Genomic DNA, 16487 nt, shown 5'->3' with positions numbered 1-16487 from the left:
TTGAATGGCTCCCCCGCCCGTAGCGTCATACATGCTATGTTAGCATGGAGCTGGACAACTCGGCTCCAAGCTTGCAAGTCAGGTCCGCGATGGGTGTGACTGCGCACAGTGCAGTCTTGTACTGTACTACGATAACTGTACGGTGCCAGGCTGTGGAGTTGTGTAGCGGCATCCTGTACTGTACGCTGCATGGTAGGCTGCGCATCAAATGCACAATGCACAGCTGTGATGGGCCAGGCTTTCCGTGACCAACTACATGTACCTACAAGTACATAGTCACGTGCTAGATTCAAAAATCCATGATTATCCGGAAATATGAATGGAAAAATCCAAAATCAAAGCATGCTCACAGGCAATTATTACTGAATCGCTGTCACTACTTGCAGATCATTGTTTTACCATAAAACAACAAAAATAGTGGTGGACATCACGCAACTGCATTGTAAATAAAAGGGGGTTTGTCAACTGACAGCCTCTATAATTAGTTGCTATTCATTCTTTAGCGACTAAAAAGGCGGCTGAAAATGCCAGACTATCCCAACTTGCATAGTAAGTGGATATTGAACCGGAAGGCCCCTCTACAAAGACATGTGCTTGATTGCGCAAACGAAGCGAGTGAGTATTCACGCTGCTGTCAAGTAGTGTTGGGCTTAGCTTGGCTTGAGTTCTCGAAATTTTCCTCTGAGCTCTGTACGTAGAGTTGTAGGCCGGCACGGTTTGTACAGCGCGAGGACTCCATGTAGGTTCCGTTTTCAAGAAGCTCTGAGTCCGGATAGCACATGGCGACTGCCTACCAGTCGTCCAGGTGTTCACTGTGACGTTTTCTCAGAATCAAGGCTAAAACACAGGGCTAGCAACAGGATACTGTAAACCGCCCAATATTCGCGTCACTAAATCGTCGCGATTTCTTGGAACCAACTAGTTTGCGATGGCAAAAGTTGGCGAAGCACTGGGGCCACCTACAGACACCCACTGCTGAAGCTTGAGTTTGAGTACCAGACAGGGACAGTGATATCAGTACTGCACCATGGCATGTAGCGCTCGACGCCATAGGCAAGACCTCTATTGATGAACCGTCACAAACTCTGCTACAAAAAAAAAAAAAAAAGAAGTAAATTATCGTATCCGTTCCCGAAGGGAACTCACGACGGCCGCTAACACCCGATAAACCCTGCTACAGGTCCATTGTAAAGGACCATTTGAGGTAGAAGGCTTTTCGTATGAATGGTATGCAATTTTTATTGTTTATTATTGTGTATTTTTATTACAGGGTACGTCACTTCAAACTCTCCAACTACGGTCTCTTCGCTGCATAAGTTCACTTCACTTCCAAAAAATATATATATATTAGATACAAATGGAATGCACCAAATTTTCGGGCATGGCCCATCTTCAGGGTGAAAAACCATTCAACTAAAGCCAACAAAAACTGAAACGAGTATATATACTGTGTGGTGCGGGAGTGATGGAAATGTTTGTATGTGTGGAGGGTAGCAGCAATGGTGAAGTGTGTTGGTAGAAAGGGAAGGAGCGAAAGAGACCAGTGGAGAGCTGTGTCTGTAAGTGTGAATATGTGTTAGTGCGACGTGAAGGGAAAGCACGAGAAGTGTGGTTACCAGCAGCAATGGTGAAGTGTGTTGGTAGAATGGGAAGGAGCGAAGGAGACAAGTGGAGAGCTGTGTCTGTAAGTGTGAATATGTGTTAGTGACATGGAGAATAGAATGCAAAGTATGCAATGTAGCTGGGTCCATGGGTGTGAAGACAAAGAGTATTTTTATTGTTTAAGGATTCCCCAAAGGCTTTCGCCTATCCAGGGGGTTTCCCAACTTTCCATAATACCAAGTCTGTAAAAGAAGTGATGAGCAATAGATGAGCAAAGAAAGAGAAAAAGACATAGTCTAGGGCAAAGCTCTGCGCTTGAGCATATTGTAAGCGCGCAGAACTGGGATAATACATGTAAATGATGAAAAGTATGAATGAATTTGTTTCGGCCTCTTTTACGGGCAAATTAACACAATGGTTTAAAAATGGAATAAATCATAAATCATACACTGGAGAAGAAAAGTATGAAGGAGTTCCTTTTTCTGGTTTTCTGGGTCTGCATTTGTATTGGATTTTCATCCATTGTGTTCCTTTTGCCCGCACAAGAGGCTTTATAGTAGCCATGAAATAATTGTTTGCACCATACCAGGCATACCAGGCATACCAGGCATACCAGGCGGCCAATATTATTATAGGTCATGTACTTTGTACTCGACGCCACAGGCAGAGTCACTGAAAGTACAGCCGGGAAAAGTAAAATACGACGAAATGCACTTACAAACCAGTGTTCGCTGTGCTTGAAGTTTTCGATTTGATAGATTCATTATAATTATTTTACGTTCACCAGCCCAGATGAGCAAAAACATAACGCTCACCAACATAGTATTACATGTATTTAGCATGATAACAATCACGTGACCTCATTCCAGGTGCAGTTCTATTTTTCGCCCCGGCTCCATTGAGAACCTACATTGTACAAATGTGCAGGTATGTACATGGAAATCATGCATAGCCGTCAGTTGTAGATTGTTTGCATAACATCAAGCACACGCACACACGCACGCGCGCAGACATACACACAACACACTCACGGAAATGATATGCAGCTGGATGCGGCGTCCGTTCTGGTGGATGCAAAATAATTGGCAAGCCCCTGTGCAGTGCAGTAGAGCAGAAGAAGGAAGAGCATTGTCCTTCGGGGTGGCTACATTGTAGGTAGCCTTGATGCTGAACCAGAACGTTGACGGTGCAATCTCCGCTGTCATGTCCGTATTAGTACAATTCTCACGTCATATCCAGGGTGCGGGCTAGGTTGTTTGGCATGAGCTTTGGCTGCGTCTGGCAGCAACCTGTCTCTTGCAAATCCGGCTGCAGCAGATGAAGAAGCCAGGCACTGAGTGAAGATTACTACTGTCGTGGACATGAATAATTATGTCCTTTGTATTTGTACTACATTAGGGCATACCCAATGCTGTAGATAATAAAGCTATTTAGGCACTAGTGCATGTCGATTATTAGTGGTGCTGAATGAAATCCTGTCCGGCCAGTGAATGCCAATATGTCACAAGGCCTCAGTTTGGACAAGTTTGAGACAACTACCAGTACCCGGCAAGTAGGTGCATGTGGTGGGGGGACACAGCAGCCCTGTGGCCTGTGGCCTGTGTTTGGTGTTCAAGTCGCAAGCACTGTGCAAGTGACAGTGCATGCACCTCGCCTGTAACCTGCACGTACTGCTCGATACTGGTCTTCTGCGATGTGCCATCTTGCTCATCCATCAGGCCTCTAGCTCTGTATAGTAATGATATAAATACTAGAATAACAGTGTTTACCGACGTGCCCTGACTTCCGAAGTCATGGTACGACCTTGACTGGGGAATCTGTTTAGTTGCTGGCTACCGATCAACCCTGGATAGGGCCGTCGTGTGCTAGAAATAGCATCATCGAATTCATACAGCGGTATTAGAACCCGGCGAGAGAAGCTGTCAAACTGAAGCTGTGCTGTCTTGCCAAGGTCAGGATCACATAATTATCACCATACGCAGTCATCCGGGCCGCAGACTGAAGCGAACTTTTCCCATAATGCCATCATCGCTCGCAGAGTCTTGCAGAAGAGCGCTCAGTGCGACAGGCGTTTGCTCCGACACTTTGCGATTTGTTGGTGCTCTTCTCTAGTGAGGAGAATCAGGCAAAGAATTTATACGGACCATCGGCCGCACATAAGACGCAGCAGTCCGCGATAGGTCTCAATAGCTGACTAGGAGAGGCAGTTTAGCTCCTGGAGTTTAGTTCGACCGTTGCACTACCCAACGCTCCAGTCTGGTTGATATCACAGATCTGCGCAATGAGTTTCAAAGGCTTTCTCTTGCTTCTCATAGTACTGGCCTTGTTGTCAGATTCCAGCGACGCATGGGGCAGGAGGCGCAGGCGTAGCAGCGGCTCGCGGCGGAGGCGCAGTAGTTTATTCAGGAGAGTCGCCACCAGTATCACCAGCATCTTCAAGCCTTCGTCGTCCTGCAAGATTGGCAGCAATGACTATCCGTATAGCCAGGACTTGGCACGGAAGATGTTTGTGTACTCCGGTATTTCCTACTATGTCAAGGAGCCACCGCTACTAGAATGGAAGTGCACCGCTTGTCGAGAAAACACTTTGGTGACTAGGTTTGACATCGTCGCTACACATACGTACAGTCGCCTGCATTTGGCTTACTTCGTCGGCTACGATCCTGCACTAAAAGCTGTGGTGGTGGCCATCCGCGGCTCGGACGGGCCGAACGTTATAAACTGGTTCGGAGTCAACTTCCGGATCGCAAAGGTGCGCCCAAGCCTATTCCCCGCTGATTCTGGCAAGGTGCACAAGGGTTTCAACAACGCTTATAACGCTATTCGCAATCAAATGTGGGCTGCAGTTCTTAGCACGCAAAGAGAAGCAAGGTCCAAATATCACGTAACGACACCCAATCGTGTGTATGTGACAGGCCACTCCATGGGAGGAGCCATAGGAGTGTTAGCTGCACTCGATCTACGCGTTAACAGAGGCATGGACGTCATCATGATGAGCTTCGGTGCTCCCAAGGTTGGCGATGAATGCTTTGCCGCATACTACGGTCGTCATGTGACCAAGAGCATTAGAGTGGCGCATTCACTGGACCCCGTCACGCTCCTGCCCCCCACCCCCGTTCTCGGGTATTACCATGTCCCACGTTACCATAACGACAGATCGTCGCGTTTCAATCACTTGGCGTATGTGGGCTATAAGCTCAGTGCGCTGTACAACAAGCGTCGCAAGCGTCGTCACGTGATCATTACCGACCTCACTCCACACCTGAACAAGCACAACAAGTACACGCATTATTACATGAAATGATGATTTTTTTATGATGATGGCATTCTGATTGCTTGGGGACGCGAAATTGTATGCCGAGAGAATGACCTTTGTCCGGTGTCGACTGGCTTTTGCATTGTTGCGGTCGGCGATCATGTGCATCCGCAGTGCCCGATCATCATATCACCGGCCTGTAAATGCATTGCGAGAGTTGGCAATCTCGGAGGGCCGGATGTGAGGTTTTGGAGATGATGGTGGGCAGGACAGTGCCCTTGTATTTTCCTGGGTTTTTTCTCTCTCGTTTTTTTGGCGTTTATTTTCATTGATTTTGATGTTAAAAGGGATTTGGGACTCTTGGATCTTTCCCCTACCAAATGGTACCGTTTACGCATGGAATTGGTTTCATTTTTTGGTGTTGTGTTCTAGTCACTCGCCATGCCACTGTCAATTATATTCTGTTTGCCCGTAAAAGATGCTCACTGTGGGCATTCTGATTGCTTGCGGAGGATTGCCCGGATTTGCCCAATGGAACATGGCACGATGTACGAAGAACACAGAGTGGACGATCTGATATCTTTCTTCCATATCCGTTGCATCCTACTAGTATTTTTCTTCTATAAACCCGGCTGCTCTGTGCCCCTTCCCTCGCTTTCGCTTGTCCATACTCTCTTCTAGCTTGCTGAGCGGCCTGTGCGAATGCTGTAGGAGTGGATCAGTATTACATGTATGCTGATTTGTTGACCTCTGTGGTACCACACCCTGATATTATACAAACACCATCCATAGGAACTGACGAGGGGTGACTGGACCGAAACGTCATAATCTTTCGACATCGCTCATAAAAGAATTTTTCATCCAGCACATGCACAAAGACAGAATAGCAACTGAATAGAGTGATTGTCAGTTGACAAGCCCCCTTTTATTTACAATGCAGTTGCGTGATGTCGACCACTTTCTGAGTCATCCATAGCAAGTCGATATTAAACCAGAAGGCCCGTCTACAAAGACATGTGCTTGATTGTACAAATGAAGCGAGTGAGTATTCACGCTGCTCTCAACTAGTGTTGGCTTGTAGGTTGGCTTGAGTTGGAGTTCTCGAAATTTTGTTCAGAGCTCTGTACATAGCGTTGTAGGACGGCATGGTTTGTTGCAGGCTGGCATGCCCGCCCGCCCGCCGGGCCGGGAAATTTGGTGCCAAAATCCAAAGAATAAGAAATGACAGTCATGTCACGTGACTGAACACCTATTTTTACATAGCGTTGTAGGCAGGCATGGTTTCTACATACTGTAAATATACAAATTTTCGGCAGCTATTTAATTTCGGCTATATTCGGCACCGGCCCAAAACGCCTAAATTAAAACGCCGATGAAATTTTTCACAGCATCTGTCGCACTATTCCATGCTCTCTACCCCACGCCGAAATTAATCGCCGCCGAAATGTCAAAAATCGTGAAGTGCCGAAATTTTGCAGCGCCGAAATTTTGTATATTTACAGTAGTGTTGTAGGCCGGCATGGTTTGTACAGCACGAGGACTTCATGTAGGATCCGTTTTCCTCTTCAAAAAGCTTTGAGTCCGGATAGCACATCACACCTGCCTACTACGTAGTCGTCCAGGTGTTCGCTGTGACGTTTCTCACGACCAAGGCAAAAAACTGGCTAGCAACAGGATACTGAAAATCGCCCACTATTCGCGTCATTAAATTGTCGCGATTTCTTCGAACCAACGAGTTTGCGATGGCAAAAGTTGGAGAAACACGGGGGCCGCCTACAGGCCTCTTGCCCAGACCAGTACGGCTCGCTACCTCGGAGTCACTCTGGACGAAACTCTTCGCTGGTCACCGCAAGTCACCTCTATCGTCCGACGCATGGCTATGAAGCTGCGGATCCTCCGCCAGATCCGGCACTGCTAACAGTGAGGCAGGCGATGCTGTATTACTCTGCCCTTGTCGTACCGGATATTCTATATGCGTCGAATGCGTTTCTCCCAGGACTGTCCGCTGAGCAACGGAACACAGTAGCCAAACTGGATAAACGTTGCATCCGTTGCGTGGTCTGGCGTTTTTTTCTCTTTTCAGGCAGTTCACTTCCCCGACTGATCCTTTGAATTTGAAGTTCTCCCAATCCTTTCCAAATAATAATAATAATATTAACTGGTTTTGAGGGAAAGAGACAAACGGGAAAAGTCTGAAGAAAAAATTGACTGTCACGACCAGGACTCGAACCAGGGACCCTCGCTTGTAGCCAGCGATGCTCTACCCACTGAGCTATGGTGTAGTCGTCATCCAAGCAGAGACCGTTCAACGTTTTCTTCAGACTCCGTAACTCACACTTCCTGTGAGTCCACACAGGCGGGTGGAACGCAGCCCTCACTGTACCCACACACTTCACGTACACTCTACTCTAGCACGCGGGGAGCCCCAAGTCATAAAATCTTCACTAGTTTGAGGGAAAGAGACAAACGGGAAAAGTCTGAAGAAAAAATTGACTGTCACCACCAGGACTCGAACCAGGGACCCTCGCTTGTAGCTAGCGATGCTCTAAACACTGAGCTATGGTGTAGTCGTCATCCCAGCAGAGACTGTTCAACATTTTCTTCAGACTTCGTAACTCACACTTCCTGTGAATCCACACAGGCGGGTGGGATGCAGCCCTCACTGTACCCACACACTTCACGTACACTCTACTCTAGCACGCGGGGAGCCCCAAGTCATAAAATCTTCACTAGTTTGAGGGAAAGAGACAAACGGGAAAAGTCTGAAGAAAAAATTGACTGTCACCACCAGGACTCGAACCAGGGACCCTCGCTTGTAGCCAGTGATGCTCTAACCACTGAGCTATGGTGTAGTCGTCAATAATAATAATAATACTCGTCCAGCACACGAGTTGTCATAGAAACACAAATAACAGCTGTTTACTAATTTTGTTGTTGGAGATTGAGTAGGAGTTTTTACTCGTTGATTCTAAATACATAAGTCATGTACTTTTGTACTCGACGCCACAGGCAGAGTCAATGAAGGTACAGCCGGGGAAAGTGAGATACGACGAAATGCAATTACAAACCAGTGTTCGTTGTGCTTGAAGTTTTTGATTTGACTGATTCATTACACCAGCCCAGATGAGCAAAAACATAAGGATCACCAACATACAATGTAGCACTACATGACTTGTATTAGCATGATAACAATCACGCGACCTCATTCCAGGTGCAGTTCTATTTTTCACCCCGACTCCATTGAGAACCTACATTGTACATGTACATATGTGCAGGTATGTACATGTACATGTACATGCAGATGTAGGTGGAAATCATGCATAGCCGTCAGTTGTAACTTGTATGCATAACGTCGAGCACACGCACAGGCGCGCGCGGACGCATACACGTCATGCACATTATAGCAATAAAAACTGCTTTAGTAGTAGTATTCTTTTATTTATAGTGGAGAAACCAAAACAGACAGATGCCTAATAACAATAGACCCACTGCTTTATGGCAGCTTTAAAAAAAAAGTTATTGTGTTCAAGTCCTGGGTGCTTCCCTTAAAGAAAATGTATAAAATTGCGTTCCAAACTGCCTGGGACTCCGCCTAAAAAGTAAGTAATTAACAAAATGTGATCGCCGAAAATTAAAATTTCAAACTAAACCTCACAATAATCACAACGTAGAAACGAAAAGGACATATGGATACGAGTTAAGAGTAACTCTCCCTCACTGTAACTGGATACTATATACAGTCAGAAAGTGCAATAACTAGGCACAAAACTGACAGAGTACTGAGACATTCGACGTCCTGACACCTAGCTTCAACACATCTCCGTAGCGCTAACCGACAGCCTTCAAACTTCGGTCTTTTCATAACCTTGAACCTTCCAAGTTGGAAGGCTGTCGGTTAGCGCTACGGAGATGTGTTGAAGCTAGGTGTCAGGACGTCGAATGGCTCAGTACTCTGTCAGTTTTTTGTCTAGTTATAGCACTTTCTGACTGTATATAGTATCCAGTTACAGTGATGGAGAGTTCCTCTTAACTCGTATCAATATGTCCTTTTCTTTTCTACATTTATTTATGGCTCAACATCCGAGTTTCAAATAATCACAACACTTGAAATACTGCTTTCAAAACTTGTACTGCACCAACATGCATGCGGGGAAAGAGGATCACGAGGGGAAAAGGTCTTCTAGCTTTTTCATCCTGTGTGTGATTATTGTGAGGTTTTGTGTGAAATTTAAAAAAAAGGGTGAACTAGCGTTCTTCGCACACTATGGGCAAGGGCAAAGAAATACGAATGGATCTAAATCTGAATAAAACCAGCACACGCTTCCGTAAATGATAGGGTGAGCATAAGCAAATGAATCGAAGGAAACCGGTCAACTCAGAGATCACCTGTCGTTGAGGAGGCCTCGACAGCGGAAAAGCTAAATTTAGAAAAGAGACCCTGTCAGCTTTTCCATTATTTATTGCATTCCACCTAAAATCAGCACACTTTTCGTAAATGAAAGAGTCAACACAAGCAAATGAATCAAAAGGAACTGGTCAACTCACCTGTCATTGAGTAATATTCCGTGAAAGCAGGTCTCAGCAGCGCCATCGAAATAAGCCAGGCCAGGAGACGAAATACCCGAAACAGCTCATGCACGAAGCAGTTCCAAAGAAGGAAGTTCCTCGTGCATGCACATCCGGAAAGGCTGCAACATGTCTGCCATGCACACGCACGCGGCCGGCCACGCGATGGTACTTGGTAGGAGCCATGGAGTAAGAGCTCCTACATGGTCCAGGTACCGATCACCTTACGTAGAAACAATTCATAGAAAAGCTGACAGGATCGCTTTTCTAAATACACACACACACACACACACACACACACAAGGAAATGATATGCAGCTGGATGGAGCGTCCGTACTGGCGGATCCAAAATTGGCAAGCCCCTGTGCAGTGCGGTAGAACAGAAGAAGGAAGAGCATTGTCCTTCGGGATAGCTACATTGTAGGTAGCCTTGGGTCTGCGCCAGAACGTTGACGGTGCAATATCCGCTGTCATGTCCGTATTAGTACAATTCTCACGTCATATCCAGGGTGCGGGCTAGGTTGTTTGGCATGAGCTTTGGCAGCGTCTGGCAGCGACCTGTCCCTTGGAAATCATCCTGCACTGGCTGCAGCAGATGAAGAAGCCAGGCATTGAGTGAGGATTACTACTGTCTGTCGTGAACATTTTAAATAACTATATCCTATTGTAGGTATACAGTGTTATATCAGGCCATACCCAATGCTGTAGATATCAAGCTGTGTAGGCATTAGAGCCAATCGATTCACAGTGGTGCTGAATGAAATCCGGTCTAGACAGCAAATGCCATGCCAATATGTCACACAAGGTGTCAGTTCGGACCGGTTTGAGACAACTACCTGCAACCTGCAAGTGTCATGTACATGCATGCGTTGGGTCTCCAACAGCCATGACATGTCTGGTGTTCAGGTCCCAAGCACTTCTGTGCACGCGCATGCAGCTCGCCTGTGCCCTGCCCGTACCGCGCAGAAGATCTACCGGTCTTCTCCTATGTGCCATCTTGCGCATCCATCAGGCCTCTTCATAATACTGTAGTGATAATAATTATTATGACAGTATTTACTGACGTGCCCTGACTTCCGAAGTCATCGTACGACATTGACTGGGGAATCCGTTTAGTTGCTGGCTACTGATAAACCCTGGATAGGGCCGTTGTGTGCTAATAGCATCATCGAATTCATATAGCGGTACCAGAACCCGGTTGATAAATATGGTGGTAAAGACACACCTGGCAATATGGCGGTAAACACACGCCTGCCCACGCTCTCTAGGCTGCAAAGTTCTGGCACAGAGCTCTCCTTCTCACCACCACCACCATCAGTTCGCGCCTGGCGCCTGGTCGATGCATGGTTGGCGGTATCCGGCATAGCAGGCTGGTGCATCAAGTAGTGCATGGCACATAGCAGATGACACAGCAACGACATAGCTCGATTGCGACGTACGTTTCGTCCCCGCTGGACTCATCAGGCAAAAGTGGACAGGCGTGTGTTTACCGCCATATTGCCAGGTGTGTCTTTACCACCATATTTATCAACCATACGTACAGCTGCAGTGGTGTCTTCAACTTCATGGTACCAGAACCCGGCGAGAGAAGCTGTCAAACTGAAGCTGTACTGTCTTGCCTAGGTCCACATAATAATAACCATGCGCAGTCATCCGGGCCGCAGTCTGGCGCGAACCATATTGCCATCATCGCTCGCAGAGTCTTGCCGAAGAGCGCTCAGTGCGACAGGCGTTTGGTCTGACACTTGGCCATTCATTGGTGCTCTTCTCTAGCGAGGAGAAGCAAGCAAAGAATTTAGGCGGGCCATCGGCCGCATATAAGACGTAGCAGTCCGCAATAGGTCTCAGTACCTGATTAGGGGAGGCAGTTTAGCTCCAGGAGCTCAGTTCGACCGCTGCACTACCCCCGCTCCAGTCTGGTTGACATCACAGATCTGCGCAATGAGCTTCAAAGGCTTTCTCTTGCTTCTCATAGTACTGGCCTTGTTGGCGGATTCCAGCGACGCATGGGGCAGGAGGCGCAGGCGTCGCAGCGGCTCGCGGCGGAGGCGCAGTAGTTTATCCATGAGAGTCGCCACCGGTATCACCAGCATCTTCAAGCCTTCGTCGTCCTGCAAGATTGGCAGCAATGACTATCCGTATAGCCAGAACTTGGCACGGAAGATGTTTGTATACTGTGGTATAGCATATTACCAAAAGGAGCCATCGCTACTGGAATGGAAGTGCCACTCTTGTCGAGTAAACCCTTTAGTGACTCGGTTTGACATCATCGCTTCACACACCTATAGTAGCTTGCAATTGGCTTACTTCGTTGGCTACGATCCTGCACTACAGGCTGTAGTGGTGGCCATCCGCGGCTCGGACGGGCCGAACGTTGCAAACTGGTTCGGAGTCAACTTCCGGATCGCAAAGGTGCGCCCTAGCCTATTCCCCGCTGATTCTGGCAAGGTGCACAAGGGTTTCAACAACGCTTATAACGCTATTCGCAATCAAATGTGGGCTGCTGTTCTTAACACGCAAAGAGAAGCAAGGTCCAAATATCACGTAACGACACCCAATCGTGTGTATGTGACAGGCCACTCCATGGGAGGAGCACTAGGAGTGTTCGCTGCACTCGATCTACGCGTTAACAGAGGCATGGACGTCATCATGATGAGCTTCGGTGCTCCCAGGGTTGGCGATGAATGCTTTGCCGCATACTACGGTCGTCACGTGACCAAGAGCATTAGAGTGGCGCATTCACTGGACCCCGTCACGCTCCTGCCCCCCACCCCCGTGCTCGGGTATTACCATGTCCCACGTTACCATAACGACAGATCATCGCGTTTCAGTCACGTGGCGTATGTGGGCTATAAGCTCAGTGAGCTGTCCAACAAGCGTCGCAAGCGTCGTCACGTGATTATTACCGATCTCACTCCGCACCTGAACAAGCACAATAAGTACACGCATTATTACATGAAATGAGGATCATTGATGGCATTATGATTGCTTGCAGAGGAATACCTGGCTCTGCCCAATTGGAACATGGCATGATGTTTAAAGTGAACAGAATGGACGCTCTGATATCTTTCATCCATCCTCCAGTGCTGGTCACCTAAAGTTTGTGTCTTAGCCTCTAGAGCCGCTAGTTCTTCAGTTCCCTCTTTTTCTTCACGATTGCCTTGTTTGTAAGTTCTCACCTCTTTTCTGTACCATTGCCTTATGCTCTACTTATGTGCACCTTTGCCTTCAGGAACGCTGTATTTTTGTTCTCGCATACTTTTTGGACATTTGCCTCCAGAAACGCTTTATCTGTAATCGTCAAGGAAATCTCGCATAACAACTAAACTATCGTAATCCGACATCATCTTTATTCAAATATGGTGGTAAAAACACACCTGGCAATATGGCGGTAAACACACGCCTGCCCACACACGCTCTCTAGGCTGCAAAGTCCTGGCACAGAGCTCTCCTTCTCACCACCACCACCATCAGTTCGCGCCTGGCGCCTGGTCGATGCATGGCTGGCGGAATCCGGCATAGCAGGCTGGTACATCAAGTAGCGCATGGCACATAGATGATGACACAGCAACGACATAGCTCGATTGCGACGTACGTGTCGTCCCCACTGCAACACAGCAACGACATGTTGCTGTGTCATCTGCTATGTGCCATGCGCTACTTGATGTACCAGCCTGTTATGTCGAATACCACCAGCCATGCATCGACTAGGCGCCAGGCGCGAACTGATGGTGGTGGTGGTGAGAAGGAGAGCTCTGTGCCAGAACTTTGCAGCCTAGAGAGCGTGTGTGGGCAGGCGTGTGTTTACCGCCATATTGCCAGGTGTGTCTTTACCACCATATTTATCAACCATAAGTACAGCTGCAGTGGTGTCTTCAATTTCATTCTCCCGAGTCAAGCTCCGTATGAAGACATCCAAGAAGAAGATTGCCTGATGAGTCCAGCGGGGACGAAACGTACGTCGCAATCGAGCTATGTCGTTGCTGTGTCATCATCTATGTGCCATGCGCTACTTGATGTACCAGCCTGCTATGCCGGATACCGCCAGCCATGCATCGACCAGGCGCCAGGCGCGAACTGATGGTGGTGGTGGTGAGAAGGAGAGTGTTGCGTTACTGCAACAGCACTAAGGGTAAATGCCCATGCACACTCTCTCAGTCCAACACAACCTTCACACTCCGGTAACAAACTATACTTGATGAAGAGAGAAGGAGAAGTGGAGAACACAGGGAACAGAGTAGGCATGTAAACAGCACAGGCACGCAACAGTTACCGCTGGTGCATGCGAGGTGCATGTGCGTACGCGAAGGTGTGAAATAGGAAGCGGGATCAAATTACATTTGGATGCACTATGCCAAATATATAGGCACAGGTAGGTGACTGTACATCTCCCCCCGAAAAAAATGCGAACGGAGGGACACGAGAAAGTGTGGAGCAAAGGAGAGAGGAAAGGGAACGATAGCAGTTCTGGAGCGGGTACCAACGTGAGCATTACTCAGAATGATAGAGAGAAAAAAAAACATGAAAAGAACACAGTCATAGTTCAACTGGAACACATGAAGTAAACAGTGTTACTGTGTTCAGGTATTGGCAGCATAGCGTTGTGGTGCATGGCAAACACGGCTGGATGGTGGTCTGCGACCGGGTGGCAGAGGCTTAGCAACTCTAGGAGACTGCGGCACAGGCAGAAGAGGTGGCAGAGTAGAGTTAGCTGGTGGTTGCAGGGCAACATGCACAGGAGCAGGAACGCCATACTCAACCTCATACATGGGCTCAATGGAGGAGGGTGAGCGGGAGGGATCAGGGCGTTTGGCTGACGTGGATGGCAACGCACGCGCGTGGCGACGATTTCGGCGGACAGATGACCCAGGAGTGAGGTTGATCGTGTAGGAACGTTCGGACAGGCGGTTCTGGACGTGTCCAGTTTTGTCCATATCGGGGACATACACAGGAGCACCAGGGGCGAGAACAGGCAGCAGTCGAGCACGGTGGCGTTCATTGTAGCGATCAGCCTGCCGAGACCTGGAAGATGCTTCCTTGTCGGCAAGGGCGGTCAAATCGGGCTAGTCTGGAGCAGGGAGGGGTCCTGGTAGCCTGGAGCGGATTTGGCGGCCAAACAACAGCTGTGACGGTGAATAACCGTTGGCCAATGGCGTAGACCGGTAGGCCAAGAGAGCGGAAGGCAAGTCATCGTTCTTGAGAATGAGCTGCTTGGCTGTCTGAACGGCACGTTCTGCAGCGCCGTTGCTTTGGGCGAAGCGAGGACTTGACGTGCGATGGGCAAACCCAAGCTCGGCAGCAAATGCACGGAAGCTGGCACTAGCAAATTGTGGACCGTTGTCAGACACTAGCGTGTGTGGAATACCATGGGTAGAAAACACGGAGTGGAGAGAGGCAATCACAGCGGCAGACGTAGTAGTGGTAAGTTGTTTGACTTCGATGTAGCGCGAGAAATAGTCGACAACTACTAGGTAAGTGGATCCTTTGGCTGCACACAGATCACACGCGATCTTTGACCATGGAAGAGGTGGGAACTCGGACGAGATGAGCGGCTCGGCTGGGTTAGGACGGGCCTTGGCACAGGTGGCACAAGACATCACATACGACTCAATGTCCGTAGACATACCAGGCCACCACATCACAGCGCGCGCACGAGCACGACACTTACCAACGCCTCGGTGACCCTCGTGAGCACTGGCAAGGGCGGCGTTGCGCTGGGATGCAGGGATGATGACACGTTGGCCACGGAATATGAGACCATCAGCAGTTGAGAGCTCATCGCGAACAGCGAAGTACGGGCGGAGGCTAGCAGGGACCGAGGTGGGCTTGGCTGGCCACCCGTTGAGGATGAGGGCACGGAGGCGACACATGCCGGCATCAGCGTTGGTCGCGTTCCGAACGTCGACCAAGAGCGGGTCGGTGGAGCAATGCGATGTGACGGCAGACACATGCAGCTGTACTTCATCAGCAAGATCACTAGTAGGCGAGGACTCTTGCGGAGCACGGGATAGGGTGTAGGCAATGACGAGTGATTTGCCGGGCACGTGGATAGCGGTTGGGTTGTACCTCATCAGCCGCATCAGGAGTCGCTGGCATCGCAGAGGAGAGCGGGTGAGATCGGCGGAGTTGATGAGAGGCACGAGAGGCTTGTGGTCAGTCTCGACTGTGAACTGAGGACCGCCGTAGATGTAGTGGTGGAAACGGTGTCATAAAGGTAGTGAGTGACGCACTGTCGTCAGCAAGTGGCACTTGCCAGAACCCAGACGCCGTGTCAAGCGACGAGAAGACCTTGGCTCCGGACAGCTTGCCCAGGGTGTCTTCGATGGTCGGCAGAGTGAAGTGTGAACGCTTCACGGACTGGTTCAGGCGTTTGAGATCCACGCAGATGCGGACGGAGCCATTCTTCTTGAGCACCTGCACCATGGGCGCGCACCAGTCGGTCGGATCAGTGACTGGAGAGATGACTCCCATCTGGACCATCCGGTCAAGTTCGGCCTTGACCTTGGCTTGCAGGTGGATGGGAACTCGTCGTGTGGTCTGGCAGTGATATGGTTGGGCATTGTCTTGCAGTTCGATGGTAGCTGCAGGACCGGACATGCGACCAATGACGGGAGGAGCGTACGGAGGGCTTGCGGATGCCTCGGATACATCGCAAGACAGGAGGTTCAGGTCCTGGCACACACTGCGGCTGAGGAGGTTGCTGGGGCCATCAACAACAATAACACGGAACGTGACGTTGCGGTCCTTCCAGGAGCTGGCAGCAACAAATGCGCCGTGTATGGGTAGAGGTTGGCCGTCAGGTACAGTGACCTTAGTGGAGATCGGCGTGAGCTTAGGTTGAGGACTGAGGCTATTGTAGGAAGGCAGTGACAGGAGTGTGCAGTCTGCGCCAGAGTCCAGCTTGAACAACACCGACTGGCCATTGATGGGGAGCTCAACAAGCCAGGGTTCAGTTGAGTCAGGAATTGATACTGAACTCAAAACACGGATACTGTGTTCCTGTGACTCGGATGAAGCACTACCCATAAAACAACTCGCACTAGCACTAGCAGAATCACTCACC

General features: G+C 49.0%; 3 protein-coding genes across 3 annotated transcripts; 2 read left to right on the top strand and 1 right to left on the bottom strand.

Annotated features, from left to right (window-relative positions):
* Positions 1 to 3883: 3883 nt before the first annotated feature.
* Positions 3884 to 4906, top strand: LOC135810681 (uncharacterized). Its single transcript, XM_065324173.1, has one exon. It carries the CDS (start codon positions 3884 to 3886, stop codon positions 4904 to 4906), a length of 1023 nt encoding a protein of 340 aa, XP_065180245.1.
* Positions 4907 to 11488: 6582 nt separating this feature from the next.
* On the top strand, positions 11489 to 12388 carry LOC135810680 (uncharacterized). The gene has a single exon (XM_065324172.1). The coding sequence runs from the start codon at positions 11489 to 11491 to the stop codon at positions 12386 to 12388; it is 900 nt and encodes a 299-aa protein (XP_065180244.1).
* Positions 12389 to 14487: 2099 nt separating this feature from the next.
* Positions 14488 to 15504, bottom strand: LOC135810679 (uncharacterized protein K02A2.6-like). Its single transcript, XM_065324171.1, has one exon. It carries the CDS (start codon positions 15502 to 15504, stop codon positions 14488 to 14490), a length of 1017 nt encoding a protein of 338 aa, XP_065180243.1.
* Between the last annotated feature and the right edge of the window lie 983 nt (positions 15505 to 16487).

Source organism: Sycon ciliatum, chromosome 2, assembly GCF_964019385.1.
Source record: "Sycon ciliatum chromosome 2, ocSycCili1.1, whole genome shotgun sequence".
In the NCBI taxonomy this organism is placed as follows: domain Eukaryota; kingdom Metazoa; phylum Porifera; class Calcarea; order Leucosolenida; family Sycettidae; genus Sycon; species Sycon ciliatum.
The sequence above is the reverse complement of the archived record's forward strand: the minus strand, read 5'-3'. Positions and strand labels throughout refer to the sequence as shown.

Excerpts from the sequence above, each read along its gene's own strand:
- LOC135810681 (XM_065324173.1), top strand. The coding sequence starts at position 3,884 with ATGAGTTTCAAAGGCTTTCTCTTGCTTCTCATAGTACTGGCCTTGTTG.
- LOC135810680 (XM_065324172.1), top strand. The coding sequence starts at position 11,489 with ATGAGAGTCGCCACCGGTATCACCAGCATCTTCAAGCCTTCGTCGTCC.
- LOC135810679 (XM_065324171.1), bottom strand. The coding sequence starts at position 15,504 with ATGCGGCTGATGAGGTACAACCCAACCGCTATCCACGTGCCCGGCAAA.